The sequence below is a fragment of the Microcaecilia unicolor genome, chromosome 1 (assembly GCF_901765095.1).
Source record: "Microcaecilia unicolor chromosome 1, aMicUni1.1, whole genome shotgun sequence".
Lineage (NCBI taxonomy): Eukaryota > Metazoa > Chordata > Amphibia > Gymnophiona > Siphonopidae > Microcaecilia > Microcaecilia unicolor.
The window spans coordinates 764,194,992-764,212,510 of NC_044031.1; the positions used below are offsets into that span (position 1 = coordinate 764,194,992).

The window sequence follows — 17,519 nt, forward strand, 5'->3', positions numbered from 1 at the left end:
AGATTTAAAAAAACAAACAAACAAACAAACAAACAAAAGAAGCTGGGATGCCCAGCTAGGAAAAGTGCTGGACTGTCCCCCCCCCCCCCCGCCTCTGATCAGGAGTGGGAAGGGGTACCCCCCCCCCACCCCCCGTAGCAAATTTCAACTGTCCTTTCTCTAGCTCATGAGTATCATAAAGCCGCTGATAATTTTTCATTTGTTGCTGCTCTTTAAGTTCTTGTGATTTTTTTCAGAAAATACCTCTTAATGTAAGCTGAATTTGGGCTGATGGCATTTACTCTTTTTTTTTTGCCCAAATGTGAATAAAGTAACACACTTTTGTATATAAGCAGAGGTGTCTAGCTGTTCACTGTCATGTCCCGGCTCCCTTCCAGCGTTCTAGAATATAATTCTTTGGGTTAAGTTGATCCCCAGTGAGGTTTCAAGGTTCCGTTTTATCTGGCTTTTTTAGCCATTGAAATGACCTGTTATCCCTGTTCTTAGGCCAAACCTCACATCTTTTGCACGGGAAGCCTCTTTTGAGAACAATTGCTGTTTTGGACCTGTGAGCATCATGTCAAGCATGTAATGAATCAGCTTGAGCTGGACACGGGGGCAATACTGTACATACCCACAGGATGCTGTATGCCCCTTGCTAAACCTTGGGGGAGGGGAGGAAATGGTCTACATACTGGGCTTGGTGGCAACACAGCTGCAGAAGGTAGTGTCTGTTCTCCAGCTACCTTCCTCTTTCTGCTGGTGGCGACACTTGGATTAAGTGTGATTAGTTTTCTAAGTGATGGCGCCTTCCTGGTGAAAGGACTAGCGCAGAGCTCTATATGTACAAGCTAGTTGGACATGTGGCATTACTAAGGATCAACTTACTGTCTGATAGCAGGTACAGCGAGGATGCAACCAGTTTGTGTACAGAGTTTAAGCCAGTGGCTCCTTACTTGTCCTGGGGGAACCCCTTAGATTTGCATTTAGGACCTCCATTACATGCAGATTCTCTCTTGCACGGTCAGTGTGGATAATCCTAAAAACCCAGCTGGCAGGTTGGCCATTAGGACAGGTTTGGAAATAACTTGTAAACTGAAAAAAAGGGGAATTGGCAGCTTTAGGACAAAGGCTGGAGAGGGACCCCCCCCCCCCCCCCCCCTTTGCACTGATCCATATAGCGACTTCCCTCCCCGGTCTTTAAACCCCCAGAGCAGCAGTGGGTCAGGGTTGCCGGCCTGGGCAGTTCATGCATCTCGCGGTGCTCATGAAGTGTGAGGGGCACACGGAGGGCACTTCTGCACTCGCTCACAAATGCTTTTCTCTCCCTTTCTGCTGTTTGTAATGCACTGCTCTGTGTATCTATGCATGGACTCGACCATAAGTCGTCATTTTTAGATTGACTTAAGGTACCTTAATTCTAATAAAATATAATTTTAAAAAGGGACCTTATTCCCTACATTGTTCAGTGTTTTTGTAAAAATAAAGATGTGCTTTGCTGCTGGTAGCAGTACCGGCAGGTTCTTGTAGCATAAAACCCACTGTGTTTTTTTGTTTGTTTGTTTGTTTCAACTATGGTGAAAAGTTCTGCTTTCAGACTTAGGATGGAAGTGTCAGGCAGCTGTTATGGGGCAGTGGAGCAAATAGGCAGGAGTTCTGCATGAACAGATTCAAAAGCGCATGTCTGAAGCATCATATGAGCGTGGCTGCTCTGTGAGTAGGGAAATGGGCAAGGTCACAGGGGTTCAGATAGGGAAGCCAGATGCAGGACTGGGCCTTACTTCATGCCACTTAGACTCCGGTTGCGGTGCACACGGCCACAGTTTGTAGTAATCGTTTATTGTGGAAAAACATGGAAGGTGAGAGAGTAAGTGGCTTCTGTGTGTATGACAACACCATCTGCATCAATTTTACTTATCTCTATCATCACCTAAAACGGAAATGGGGGATTGGGTACGTCCCAAACACTATAACCAATACACCAAAAGATCACTGAACAAACAAAAAAAAAAAAAAAAAGAAAGAACCTCACAAGATTTACAACAAAAGTTAAAACAGTGGAAGGAAAAGCCTCAGACCCCAGCCTGGAACTTCCTCTGTCTATTGTTCTCACAACCCTTTATGGAGGAATCCTCACAGGCATAAAAACCTCCACTGACAACATCTTGGTTGATTTTTTTTCAGTATCCATTTTTTAAAAAAAATGTAAGTGTCCACAACTGTAAAGCTTTACCTTTAACATTTTTAGACTTTCATTAGCATGAGTGATCGGAGGTGCGACCGCACCTCAAATATTGTGTTCAATTCTGGTCGCTGCATCTCAAAAAAAGATATAGTGGAATTAGAAAAGGTGCAGAGAAGGGTGACGAAAATGATAAAGGGGATGGGATGACTTCCCTAGGAGGAAAGGCTAAAGCAGCTAGGGCTCTTCAGCTTGGAGAAAAAGCGGCTGAGGTCTATAAAATAATAAGTGGCGTTGAACGGGTAGATGTGAAGTGTCTTCACGCTTTCCAAAAATACTAGGACTAGGGGGCATGCGATGAAGCTATGATGTAGTAAATTTGAAATGAATCTGAGAAAATCTTTCTTCACTCAACGTGTAATTAAACTCTGGAATTCGTTGCCAGAGAATGTGGTAAAGGCGGCTAGCTTAGCGGAGTTTAAAAAAGGTTTGGACAGCTTCCTAAAGGAAAAGTCTATAGACTGTTATGGAATGGACTTCCCCATTTCTGGGATAAGCAGTATAAAATGTTTTGTACATTTTTGGGATCTTGCCGGGTATCTGTGACCTGGATTGGCCACTGTTGGAAACAGGATGCTGGGCTCGATGGACCTTTGGTCTTTCCCAGTATGGCAATACTTATGTACTTGCTTACATACTCTACATTTTAGATTTAAGCAGGGCTTTTTTTTGAGGGGGTACTCGGTACTGAGTACCTGCACCTTTTCCATTGTGTGCTGAAATTGGCCCATGGTCCCCAAATTTTAATGAAAGAGCTCAGGCTTTACACACCAATTCTGCCTTGTTATAGATTCTGTGACTGGTTGCAAGGGTCCTGGCTATTGTGGGATGAGTCCCTCAGTGATCACCTCATCCCTGAAGGGTGACCTGACATTTGAGTACCGGCACCGTTTTTGCTAGAAGAAACACACTGGATCTATGGGGTGGGAGCATGCAAACTGTGGAGAACTGTGATTTAATGAGTCTGTTAAAATGGACCTCAGCCAGCTAAGTAACCCCTCTGCTTACAGATCCACAAGGCAATGCTGTGTCAGCATTATTGCACGGGCAGCTGCTAGCCTGGCTTTGTAAACGGGGGTGGGGTGGCGTGGGGGTTGCAAAGGAGAGAGAGGGTCATTGTTTATTCTGTCAGAGCTGGCGGCAATGATACTGAGTGAGTCCACCGAAGCCTGCTTTTCTGGGCACTTTTCAAACCTTGCAGTGCATGGAACGCAGAGGACAAATCTAATTTTCAAGGGGAAATTCCTTGTAGGATTTCCCTTTTAAAATGTGCCAGCTGAGACAGTGGGGCTTCTTCTTTGAAGCAGGGGCAAATACCGGTCACGTATCCATCCTGTCCAAATTCTGATGGGTCTCGAGCCCGACTAGTCTTCTAGGGTGGCTGCCCTTCCTCCTCCTTGTGGTGCTTGGGCAGATGGGCCTCAGCTGGTGGGGTTGCGGGAAGCTGCGCTCCTGGCCAGTCTTTCCTCAGTGCAAGTATGGGAGCATGTGGGTACTCCTTCAGAGATGATCAACACACTGGCCTCTCATTTACATTTATGATACCTGGGCTGGGGGCAAAGGGCACAGAGAAAGAGAGTGGAAAGGGGTCAGGCTGGAGATTTTAGGACTGTCCTGGATTTCTGACCACCCCCATCCTGGTCCATTATGGGCAGGATCAGGCACTACAAATCCCACACTGCTTTTTAAGTTCAAAACTTTCAATTAGATGTGACTAGGAAAAGGTCTTTTGATTGCTGGGCCTTTTGAATGGCATCGATTGCCAACTGGACTGAAGCGTGAGGCTCATTTGTTGACGTTTAAGCGTAAATTGAAGGCACACTGCTGTGTTTGGCTTTTTCTGTTTGTGCTGATACGCTGAACATTATCATTGCCTGCCTATGAAGTGGCAACTAGGTTAGATTCTGTTTTTTTTTTTCTTTAAATGTTTTATTTTGTATGAGTGCGTATTGTACCTCACCCTGGTGTGTTATAAATAATAAAATCTAAATCTTAAAATCAGGGCTGGCCTAAAATCTCCAGCTTGGAAATAGGTAACTTGGCAGCTGTGGCTTTGCCAACTGAACTGGGGATACTTCGTGGTTTGTTTTCTCGGTGCCGCTTCATATAACACACAACCCACATGTTTCAGTTACTTTAATTATGTAAAGTGCAGATACCTGCTGCAATATGACATCAGCTTGCATAAAACACTTTAGAGTGGAAGACTTAAGTTTAGTGCACGTTCAGGAGCTGTTTATCAAATGAACAAAATAAAGGCATAGGGCAGATTTTAAGATTATTCTTAACACGATCCAGGTTTAGATCCTATACTTCTCAAAACTCAAGCTCTACTGTTATTGGAAAATAAAGCAAACAGGAGCCCAGCGGTTACCACCTCATAATGAGTGTTTTGTACAGCACCTGGCTGCAGAATAACACCGTGACTGGGAGGATTTACAAATACAATTTCAAATCCATCATTAAGTACTTGGCATTTATTTTATTTCAAACATGCTTCACTCTCCAATGCCTGTCGCAGGCTGTGACAGATTTACACCCATTTACCTGCTCCATCCTACTTTGTCTCATATTTAAATTTTTTTCATGTGAACCAAACTTGCGCCAGTTGGTTCTGCCCATTGGCCAGAACCAGAACCAGTCTGTGTCCAGTTTCAGTTGCAGCTGAACGTCTGAAATCAAAGTGTATCTTTATTGGCTTGACTCCCTGGTACAGGGACGGTGTCACCTTCTGGAACTGTAAACACGAACGTAACTGCCTTGAGTGAGTGAATACTGAAATGGCATGAACTAAATTCAAATAAATACAATTCTTATTCCTCCCCCTCCCCACTCATCACTATGGGAGTGAAGCGGGGGTGGGGGAGGGGGAAGAATCGAGGCCATGGTACTCATCTGACTGTGTTGAGCTAAAAGTAAAGAAACTGTTTTTTTCCCCCCTTCCTCTTGGAAGGTGGGATGATCATGCATCATCCTCACGCATGCCTGCTGCACACCAAGGCTCCACAGAAGGTGATCTCTCCACAGGAGAACCGAAGACAAACGTACAAACAGTGGATCCAATAAAAGTCCTCTCACAATAGGTGTCCTCCTGATCAAGGTCTTTATTCAAATCAATAAAAACAACCTGACACGTGACGTGTTTCAGCTGTGAAGGCCTGCGTCAGGGGTCTATTGTGAGAGGACTTTTATTGGATCCACTGTTTGTATGTTGGACACCAAGACTCCTGCATACATTGTCTGAACACTTATGGACCATAACAGTGCGTTATTTCTAAATCCATGTTATCTGCCAAGAAAAGGTCATGTGCTCTGAGGTTGTAAAAAAAAGACATCACTGAATCTGAAGCCTTTGCCTGAGGCAGTGAGTGGGAGAAAGCCAATGGAACAGGCTCGTTCCTTTCTAAGTTTTGGCATTGAACTGACCTGTTCTTCTCATGAAAAGGTAGTAACATTCCAGTTTGTAGGTATGGAAGGAAGGGGGGGGGGGGGGTGCCCTTTAAGTCTGCAGTTCCAGTGTCCCATGCTAATGTCACTGAAGGTGTGTAAGTTTCAGCAGTGGGATTGATGGGCTGAGCTCTGCTGCTTTAAAGATCAATCTTTACACTCTCACTCATGGCTTTGTAGCATTGAGAGCAAGTAAAAGCTTTGTAACACATCAGTTGCTAAAAATGTGTTGCAAAGATGGAGTAAAGTAGGCCTAACAGCCTCCAGCAGTTCCCCTTCCCATTTCAGAGGGTATTTCTGCTCAACTAAAAAAAAAAAACGGACTCCCGGCCGGTGGGCCCTGGTAGCAGATTCCACAGTCACACGGTGAACGGCAGCACGGAAGGGTCATAGGTCACAGCTCTGCCCTGTCTGCCTTCCTCCAATTTCCTGCCTGTTGGCTTGGCCTCCTCTTCGCCGAAATCCTAAAAAACCATACGCTGGGCTGTTGTTGCTCTTCTCGTAGGCGTAGAATATGAAGGTAATTTACACATTCTATACAAAATGTACTTAAGAGTTTTGGGCTATACATTATTGTAGAGAGCGTCTTTGTTGTCCGCAGAAGGTGTATTTATCCCGCCCCCAGTCAGATTTGCAGGTTCTTCATTTTTTCACTCTAAATATGCATGTGTATATACAGAGATAGATAATCTCTACCTGTCTACCTTTATATATATTTTTTATAAAAGTCTTTTGAATTACATCATGCAGCAGTTGGCCAAAATACTGTTGTTAACAGATAAGATTCAAGTTGGTCCAGTGTATTGCAAAGCAGGAACGACGGTCTTCGAGCCTCTCCTCCTGGCCCAGAGAATGTCTGTGGCAAACGGCAATAGCAATTAAGACAGCTTGCCTTGCTGTTTGTCCCGAGAAGCCCTGTGGGAGGGGCTGTGCCGCACGGGGACAAGGTCGTAGTGGCTTGGAATGTGGCTGTTCCGAGGCAGGTCATACAGGTTCTGGGGATAGTTAGGAAGATGACCGCGGGCTTCCTGGACCACACTGACCGTTGGCTCTGAGGAGACAATTCAAAAGAAGTTCAAATCAAATCCTGAACTTAAAATGAACTGATATTATTTACTCATAAACTGGCAATAGGGAAGGCTGTTCTGACCCAGGGCAGCTGTGATTGAACCCCCTTCTCTTCCAGAGCACAGTGTGGTGGCCTCATTACCTTCCCTACCCTCACACAGTGTGATTTAGGACAAACGGTACAGAAAATCACTTTATTTGGGCAACATTTGTCTTAGTGTGCCAACTCTCAGTCATTGGCTTTCCTCTCTTCCTCCCCCCTCCATCCAGTTGGGTTTTCAGGATATCCCTAATGCATATGCATTTGATTCAAAAATTTCTTTATGGGATTCAAGCAATCACCTTACTTATTCTTAAACCCAGGATAACACACGCAAAGAACATATGAAGTCCCAAGAAACCCATAAACTTAATATATTAAAATTTGCAGTGAAGGTGCTCAGAAACCAGTGTGACTCAAGTGAAACTCACATCCAAAGAATATTTATTTATTTATTACATTTGTACCCCGTGTTTTCCCGCTCATCGCAGGCTCAATGTGGCTTACATAGTAACAAATACAATCTGTAGTATCAAAATCATCAAAGGAGGCATGTGATAGGACAAATGGACAAGGAGTAAATGGGATAGAAGAGGTGTGAGAGAAAGGATAGGGATAGGTAAGGAGGTGGGGCGATAAAGGAGAAGTTTGGACAAGCAAGGAGGGTAAGAAGGTTGGTAGCAGATATTTTCTGAGTCGTTGTTGATGAATAGTTGAACCGGTAAATAGATGTATTGCTTATGTTTGCTTATGGTAAGTCAAGTCATTCGAGTAAACCTGTTTGAATAGATGGGTTTTCAATAGTTTCCTAAAGGGAAGATAGTCACTAATTGACCGAATGTGTCTGGGTAGATAAAGATGATGGACAAATTCAACTAGATAACGACAGTGTCACTTGTGATGAAAACAAGTCACTTATCTTGTTGCGTGTTACAGTTACACTTAGTTCACTTATAACCTACTGTTTTCCATGAATATAGTTCACAGCAGATGACAGCAAGATTCTAGTTACATAATGTAAAAAAATATAAAATAGTACTTAAACCTTAAAGCAGAATCACATAAAAGTAACTATAATCAGATCATTTTTTTGTCACATAAATCTGAAACAATAGCGTCTTCAGACCTTTCTTAAACATGGTGTATAATTAGTTACATTTCTAAGATTATCTAGTAAGAATTTCCAAAATGTTGCAGCTTGAAAAGCAAACAAACAATTAAAAAGCTTCTTTGACGTAATACCTTTAGGATTTGGGAGATCAAATAATGCCGATTTCCAGAAGTTATATAAATAACTCGCCAATGTATAATGCACAAGTGGTCATATATAATGGAACTTGTCCAAATGTAAGTTTCCATAGCAAGAAGCCCAACTTAAAAAATATCCTCACCTCAACAGTCAACCAATGAGTCCTAATGAAGTAGGGAGTAATTCTACCTGTTTTATGTAGAGAGAATATAAGGCGTAAAGCCACATTTTAAACTGTCTGAATTTTGACAAACCCAAGTAGATTATGTTACAATAGTCGAGTTTGCTAAGAATCAACACCTGCACCACTAATTGAAACAAACTGTCACATGATCAATGTCAGTATTGATCGATGATTGGAATACTGTTCAGCCGAGTGCTCTTAACAAGGAAGTGGACTGAACATTGATCATGTGATGGTTCTCAATAAAATAGAGATTGGCGTGCTGGTCTTTCTAGACGCCATCTTGGGTCTGACATTCTTACTCCATTATAAACCTGATCAGACGTTTTTTGAAATTTATTATTTTTTGTTTACTAAAGTGCAGTTATTCGTTGACTTTTTTTGTTTTCATGGAGATACCTCCTGATGAAGATTTCTAAGAAAGTGAAACCTGGATCCAAGTTGGGGTGGAATAAGAAGATTTGACATACTATACACCATGTCTATCAATGCAGACTGGTTCCTAAGGCAGCATGTTGAGCACACAAGCAACAAAATAAGTGATGTTTTTTTTAATCACAAGTGACTCTATCGTTATCTAGTTTAAATTAACATTAACAATACATTTATATTCTGCCATATACCTTTCGGTTCAGTGCGGATCACACATCAAAGAAGACTGGACATTTCAAAACATAACCTAACAAAAATAGAGCATCCCTGAGCTACATACTCCATTATTTAGCACAATTTTTCTACATAGGTAAGTTTTAGTCTGCTTGCGGAATTGGTTATAAGAGATTTAAGACATCAAAATATCCTTAATAGCCTTATCCAAACGAACTACTTGATATGAAAAAAAGAATATCAATTAGTCTAGTTCTCATATTTTTTTAGAGAAGGAAAGGTGAAAACTTCTGAAATCCTGGTGACTCTTGTTAACAAAAACAAGATGGTTCAATAAGTGAAGTGGGGATAGGCCATATATAATTTTATACACAAAACAAGAAAATTTAAATAAAATCCTGGCACAAGGAACCAGTGGAGCTCCACATAATAACAGGATACACTGTCAAAACTTTTTTAAAGAAAAAATTAAACATAATACTACATTCTGTATAGTGAGAAGTTTCCTCAGTATCTATTTGGATGCTTCCAAATAAAAAATATTACAATACTACTACTACTACTTATCATTTCTACAGCGCTACTAGACTACGCAGCGCTGTACACTGGACATAAAAAGACAGTCCCTGCTCGAAAGAGATTACAGTCTAACTAGGACAAACAGGACAAATAAGGGATAAGGGAATTACAAAGGTGGGAATGATAAAAATGGGTGCTGAACAAGTGAGTAACAGTTAGGAGTTAAAAGCGACATCAAAAAGGTGGGCTTTTAGCCTAGATTTGAAGACAGCCAGAGATGGAGCTTGACATACTGGCTCAGGAAGTCGATTCTAGGAATATGGTGCAGCAAGATAAAAGGAACGGAGTCTGGAGTTAGCAGTGGAGGATAAGCAGATAAGAGATTTACCCAGTGAACAGAGTTCCCGGGGGAACAGTATAGGGAGAGATAAGAGTGGAGAGGTACTGAGGAGCTGCAGAGTGAATGGACTTGTAAGTCAATAAGAGGAGTTTGAACTGTATGTGGAAACGGATAGGGAGCCAATGAAGTGACTTGAGGAGAGGGCCAATATTAGCATAGTGACACTGCAGGAACAAATTTTGGTGATATTAGAGAGAAAGAAACAACAGGTTTTAGCAATCTATTGAATAAGTGCAGATGGACAGAAAGGAGTCGAAGATGACCCCAAGGTTACGAGCTGATGAGACAGGGAGGATGAGAGTGTTATCCACAGAGATAGAGAAATGGGGAAGAGGAGAGGTTGGTTTAGGGGGAAAGATAAGAAGCTCAGTCTTGGTCATGTTTAGTTTCAGATGGCAGTGAGACATCCAGGCAAAAATGTCAGGCAAGCTGATACTTTGGCCTGGATTCCTTCGAAATTTCTGGTGTGGAGAGGTAGATCTGGGAGTCATCAGCATAAAAGTGATACTGAAAACCATGGGATGAGATCAGAGTACCAAGGGAAGAAGTATAGTTGGAGAAAAGAAGAGGTCCCAGGACAGATCCCTGAGGTACACCAACTGATAGTGAGATAGATGTGGAGGAGGATCCACCAGAGTATACACTAAAAGTATGATGGGAGAGATAAAAAGAAAACCAGAAAAGTGCAGAGCCCTGAAATCCAAGTGAGGACAGCGTGTCAAGGAGTAGGCTGTAATCAACAGTGTCAAAAGCAGCAGATAGATCAAGAAGGATGAGGATAGAATAGAGACCATTGGATCTGGCCAGGAACAGGTCATTGGAGACTTTAGCAAGTGCTGTTTCAGTTGAATGAAGAGGGTGAAAGCCAGATTGAAGTGGATCAAGAATAGCATGGGATGAAAGAAGGTCAAGACAATGGCGATGAACATCACGTTCAAGTATCTTGGACAGGAAAGGGAGGAGGAAGATGGGGCAATAGCTGGAAGGACAGGTAGGGTCCACTGAAGGTTTTTTTGAGGAGTGGTGTGATTATGGCATGTTTGAAGGAATCAGGAACAGTCGCAGTGGAAAGTGAAAGATTGAGGATATGACAGATAAAAGGGATGGAGAGATAGTGCTAAGTAGATGGGTGGGAATAGAATCAGAGGAACAGGTAGTTAGTTTTGAGGAGGAAAGAAAATGTGTAGTTTCCTCTTCAGTGATTTCAGAAAAGGAAGAAAAGGAGAAGGGGGTTGAAGGAGGGTTGAGAGAATGGACTAAGGGAAGGAGAGGTGGATGTGACGGTTGAGAATTCAAGATGAATCTTGTGAACCTTATCATGAGAGTACTCAGCCAGAGTCTGGGGAGAAAGTGAAGGGGGAGTTGGAGATGAGGAGAGAGTTCAGTGCGGCAAACAGACGTTGAGGGTTTGAGCCAAGATGTAGTAGTCCTGTTTGGTAAGTGAAAGGGCACACTGGAAGGAGGTCAACAAGAATTTGAAATGTATGAAGTCAGCATGGACACAGGATTTCAGCCAAAGGCGTTTGGCAGAGCGGGCACAGAACATAGAGATCAGCCAAGGATGGATGTGGCACACCTTACAGAACAGGGAATGGGAGGAGCGAGAGTATCCAGAGCACAGGAGAGAGTATTATTATAGGAAGATACAGCCTCATTGACAGACTTGGATAACATAGTGGTTGAGAAGAGGTTAGAAACACTGGAGGACAGAGTAGAAGAGTCAATAGCCTGAAAATTCCTAAATGTATTGGTGGAGATTGGATGGGACTTGGGGGGGGAGGAGGATGTTTAAGTGTGAAGGTTATCAGATGATGGTCAGAGAGGAGAAGAGCTGAGGCGCAGAAACTGGAGAGTGAGTAGTTTGAGAAGAAGATAAGATCAAGGCAGTGGCCGTTCTGGTGAGTAGGGGTAGTGGAGCACAGTTGAAGATTGAAAGAGGATGTTAAATGAGAAACTGAGACGCATAAGAGTCAGAGGGATTATTAGCATGAATGTTAAAATCCCCAAGAATGAGGGAAGGAGATGAAGGTTCAAGAAAGAAGGAAAGCCAGGCATCAAAGTCAGTGAGAAAGGAAGAAAGAGACATCAGGGGGTTGATAAATTATCGCTACTCGGAGAGGCAGAGGAGTGAATAGATGGATGGAGTGGACTTTGAAGGAAGAAAAGCAGTGAGACTGAGTTGGAAGAAGAGGTTGAAATCTACAGGAGGGTGAAAGTAGTAGCCCAACATCACCTCTGTGGCCAACTGGGTGAGGAGTTTGGGAGAAAAGGTAACCTCCATGACACAGGGCCTCGGCTGAAGCAGAGTCTTCAGGGCAAAGCCAAGTCTCAGGGCAAGCAGATGGAGAGTACGACAGATAAAGAGGTCGTGGATGTAGGAAAGTTTGTTGCAGACAAAGTGGGTATTCCACAGAGCACATGGGAAAGGCAGGGAAGAAGGGGAGAGGAGAGGTACAGAAATTAGATTGGAGACTTCACGGTGTGACCGGCACAAATAGGATGAGAGCTGATGTGGAGGACCAGGATTGAGACTGATGTCCCCAGCGGAGAACAGGAAAAGGGGCAAGAGAGTACGGAGAAGAGTAGGAGAGGCATGACGACAGCGAGGAAGGCGAGATGTACTCAGATAGAATGGAGATGTACTCAGATAGAATGGAGATGGTTGAATGGAAGGAAGGAAATGTTGAAGGTTGAGAGCTGAGAAGAAGGGAGAAGACAAAAGAGATGGAAAGGATAGTGAATTTCCTGGAAGCCAATAAGTTGCAAGATCCGAGACAACATGGTTTTACCAAAGGGAAATCGTGCCAAACGAATCTCATTGAGTTCTTTGATTGGGTGACAGGAGAATTGAATCAGGGACGAGCTAGGGACGTAATCTACTTAGATTTTAGCAAAGCTTTTGACACGGTTCCCCACAGGAGGGGCCGATTCTGTTCAATATATTTGTGAGTGACATTGTCGAAGAGTTAGAAGGTAAAGTTTGCCTATTTGCGGATGATACTAAGATCTGTAACAGAGTGGACACCCGGGAGGGAGTGGAAAACATGAAAAAGGATCTGAGGAAGCTAGAAGAATGGTCTAAGGTTTGGCAATTAAAATTCAATACCAAACGTAATTCTGGGTATTCTTAAAGAAACGGTTTCAAATTATAAAATTAATAAATGTAACAGAAACCTTCAAAACTAATTTAAACAATGAGAGAATGAATAATGAGAGTGACACGTTTTGTTTAAATTAGTTTTGAAGGTTTCTGTTACATTTATTAATTAAAATTCAATGCCAAGAAATGCAAAGTGATGCACTTAGGGAATAGAAATCCACGAGAGACTTATGTGTTAGGCGGGGAGAGTCTGATAGGTACGGACGGGGAGAGGGATCTTGGGGTGGGTGATAGTATCTGAGGATTTGAAGGCGATGAAACAGTGTGACAAGGCGGTGGCCGTAGCTAGAAGGTTGTTAGGCTGTATAGAGAGAGGTGTGACCAGCAGAAGAAAGGGGGTGTTGATGCCCCTGTATAAGTCGTTGGTGAGGCCCCACCTGGAGTATTGTGTTCAGTTCTGGAGGCCGTATCTTGCTAAGGATGTAAAAAGAATTGAAGTGGTGCAAAGAAAAGCTACGAGAATGGTATGGGATTTGCGTTACAAGACGTATGAGGAGAGACTTGCTGAACTAAACATGCATACTCTGGAGGAAATGAGAAACAGGGGTGATATGATTCAGACGTTCAAATATTTGAAAGGTATGAATCCGCAAATGAGCCTTTTCCGGAGATGCGAAGGCGGTAGAACGAGAGGACATGAAATGAGATTGAAGGGGGGCAGACTCAAGAAAAATGTCAGGAAGTATTTCTTCACGGAGAGAGTAGTGGATGCTTGGAATGCCCTCCCGCGGGAGGTGGTGGAAATGAAAATGGTAACGGAATTCAAACATACGTGGGATAAGCATAAAGGAATCCTGTGCAGAAGGAATGGATCCTCAGGAGCTTAGTCGAGATCAGGAGCTGGTGTTTGGGAGGCGGGGATAGTGCTGGGCAGACTTATACGGTCTGTGCCAGAGCCACTGGAGGGAGGCGGGGATAGTGCTGGGCAGACTTAATACTGTCTGTGCCCTGAAAAGCACAGGTACAAATCAAAGTAGGGTATACACAAAAAGTAGCACATATGAGTTGTCTTGTTGGGCAGACTGGATGGACCGTGCAGGTCTTTTTCGGCCGTCATCTACTATGTTACTATGATATTGAAAGCAGAAGGTGGGCAGTGTGTTCCTCCAGTATACAGTGGTTTCAGATGGAGAAAGAGATTAGGAAGGGGCAGCACCAAGAAGAAAAAGTGTACTGGAGCCATACGAAGTAACTGGTAGAAAATGATTGGAGCGCGGCACCTGGAGTGAAGGCCCTGAGTGGATTGGACTGGACCTGGGAGTCACCCCGAAGAAGGCTGTGAGGATATGCAGATGGGCTGCAAGTCCTCCACAGCACCTGGAAGGCAGCTGATGGGAGCGCTGGGCACCTCCACCACACACGTTCCAGCTAAGAAGGCTTACCAGGGGTTAGACCGAAGCCAGCATTCCTTCCCCTGAGGGTCACCTGATCTTAGCCAAAAGGTACCTGGAAGGCTGGAATCAAGCAAACTCTAGATCAAAGTCTGAACAATAAGTTGAAAATGGTTTTGATCAAAATATTTCCGAATTTGACGCAAATTACGCAACAGAAAGCATGATCTCTGGGTAAGAGTGTTAATTTGAATCTCTAAAGATGTTTATTTATTACATTTGCACCCCGCGCTTTCCCACACATGGCAGGCTCAATGCGGCTTACATAGTAACAATATAAAGAATTACAAAGTCATAAGAAGAATATACAGTTTGTAGTAAATGCAATATTAATGAGGTTAACGGATAAGTAAACTGAACATAGGTTGGGTGCAGAAGGAAATGAGCACTGGGAGGTAGGCGTAGGAAGATGGAGAGGAATGGATATGGGGTAGCAATAAGGATCATGGGAAACATGGTCAATGTATAAACAATCGTCAATAAGAATCATGTGGGCAAGTTTTGGTTAGGTTGAATCGTTAGGGTAGGCTATCTTGAAGAGATGGGTCTTCAGTGCTTTTCTGTAGGGCAAAAGGCCGTTAATGGTACGGATAGGTCTTGGTAGAGCATTCCAAAGTTATTATCTATACCCCCAGAATCTTAATAGAAGATGAAAATTGATACTGATTTATCATAATAATCTTTTCATTCATATCAGGGTTACGACTGATTAACATAAATTTTGTTCTGTCAGAATTTAATTTAAGCTTATGCTTTAGCATCCAGTGTTCTGTTTCTTTTAAAATGTTTTGCAATAACTCTAAATGCAAAATCATAATCATAATATCATCAGCATAGCTGAAAAGATAAACGCCCAACTTTTCTAAAACAAATCCCAAGGAATGTAAATAAACGTTAAAAAGAACAGGAGATAATAGCGATCCCTGTGGGACACCACATTGATTATACCAACTCTCAGAATAGTTACCATCAAATCTAACTCTTTAAAAGCAATCAAAAAAGATATAGTGGAATTAGAAAAGGTACAGAGAAGGGCGACCAAAATGATAATGGGGATGGGCCGACTTCCCTATGAGGAAAGGCTAAAGCGGCTAGGGCTCTTCAGCTTGGCGAAAAGGCGGCTGAGGAGAGATATGATAGAGGCATATAAAATAATGAGTGGAGTTGAACGGGTAGATGTGAAGCGTCTGTTTACGCTTTCCAAAAATACTAGGGCTAGGGGGCTTTCGATGAAGCTACAAAGTAGTAAATTTAAAATGAATCAGAGAAAAATTTTCTTCACTCAATGTGTAATTAAACTCTGGAATTTGTTGCCAGAGAATGTGGTAAAGGCAGTTAGCTTAATGGGGTTTAAAAAAGGTTTGGACGGCTTCCTAAAGGAAAAGTCCATAGATCGTTATTAAAATAGACTTGGGGAAAATCCATTGCTTATTTCTGGGATAAGCAGCATAAAATGTTTTGTACTTTTTTTGGGATCTTGGCAGGTATTTGTGACCTGGATTGGCCACTGTTGGAAACAGGACGCTGGGCTTGATGGACCTTTGGTCTGTCCCAGTATGGCAATACTTCCGAGATTGGTAGCATCATATTTAAGATTTCGTAGACTGTTAAAGGCTTATCTGTTTTCCACTTATATACTGGGAAGATATTAGTGATTTTGATAATATCCCTTGCATGTTAAGCTATTTGGACTGATTGAAGAGGGTGTGGTTAGAATAGTATTTCAATGCTTCTGTGTCATTTGTAGCATCAGAGCAAGCACAGAGCAAACACAGGCAACATTGGTGGGGGTATTGGTCACACTGCTGTCAAAGAGTATAATGTAAAGAAATTCAAGAACCGACTGCCAGTGACGAGCTGATACAGAGTGAGCAGAACTGCCTGTCCCATGGACTTGGGACAGAATGAACACCACAGAGCTGGACTGCAGTAGGCCAGTGACACAGCTGAAAGTGAACAGAGCTGCCTGTCCTATGGACTTACGACAGAGTAAGAATGTGGCTGGCCAGCTGCTGCACCTCAATTAGACCTGCCTTTTGCAGACACTAAAAGCCTGTAGAGCTGACCGCTAGCCACAGGTACCTGTTCTATGTATGTTCACATATTTAGGATGTCACGTGAACTGCTCTCAGGGGCTGCGCCCCAGTCCCTGGCTTAATAACCCTGCAGGAAAGAGGTGATATCTACTGAAAACAGGGGTACAGTCTTTTCTACTGTTAAGTTAAACTATTTCTCTTCGCTCACAAAGACGTCTTTGAATATCTAACATATCAGTCAGCAGTAACACTTACCAACTTCATACACATTGCCGTTAGTGGTGGCTGCAGATGGGGTGTCTGGATAGGGGAAACCTCTATGTACAGGGGACTTCATTTCCACGTAGCTACTCTCTGAGTGTTTACACGATAGGAAGGGGGGATCCTTAATGGTGGCATAGGGGTTTTCACTGCTATTCAGAGAGCAAGTACTGGAACTACACACCGATTCTTTCATATAATCTGCAAGAAAGAAAAGCCACTGCCTTAGAAAAGAGCAAACAGGTGGAAGGCAGGCAGCTTTTCAACTCTGAACCATTGGCGTTGCCAAGGGTGGGCCTGGATGGGCCCAGGTCCACCCACTTTGGGCTCAGGCCCACCCAGTAGCAGCACACCTATGATGTGGCTGGCAGGGCTCCCTAAACCTCACCAGCCCAAAACTCCCAACAACTGTCCCTCCTGCATACCTTGTAAATAGCAGATCTTTGCCTGCAGCGAGCAGTGACTGATACACACTGCTTACACCGGCCCCACAGCCTTCCTTCTGACGTATTCCCGCCTATGCGGAAACAGGAAGTTGCATCAGAGGGAAGGCTGTTGGGCCAACATGAGCAGTGTATATTCATTGCTGCATGCGAGGGAGGGAGGATGTTTGAGAGACCAATGGCACGCAGGCGAGAGAGGGAGAGACCAAATCACTTGTGGGACAGGGCAAAGTTATTCTACCCACCCATCCTGGGCCCAGGCCCACTCAAAGTTGGGTGTCTGGCTACGCCCCTGTTCTGAACCAAAGATTTTTAATCCCCAATCTAATGGAGACTGTCTGGGTGGGATGTGATCTGGGACACGGTGACCCTCACAGTCGGACAAGACTCCGAGTGCCAATTTCAACTTAGTTTACCATACGAAGAAACGTATAGCGTATTAAGAGCTCATGTGGAGCTTCTTTACAGAGAAATGCGAATGAAAAACATATTAA

General features: G+C 43.3%; 1 protein-coding gene across 2 annotated transcripts in view; it reads right to left on the reverse strand.

Moving 5' to 3' along the window:
* Positions 1–5,369: 5,369 nt before the first annotated feature.
* Positions 5,370–17,519, reverse strand: part of MEGF11 (multiple EGF like domains 11) — a 610,695-nt gene continuing 598,545 nt past the window's right edge. The window contains exons 21-22 of one of the 2 annotated variants that reach the window (XM_030189786.1): positions 16,577–16,783; positions 5,370–6,719 (exon numbers count right to left, since the gene is read on the reverse strand). In XM_030189786.1, coding sequence (XP_030045646.1) covers positions 6,547–6,719; positions 16,577–16,783 — 380 coding nt within the window. In that variant the 3' untranslated portion in view covers positions 5,370–6,546. The remainder of the gene's footprint in view (positions 6,720–16,576; positions 16,784–17,519) is intronic. The other variant, XM_030189787.1, reaches the window with a different exon arrangement.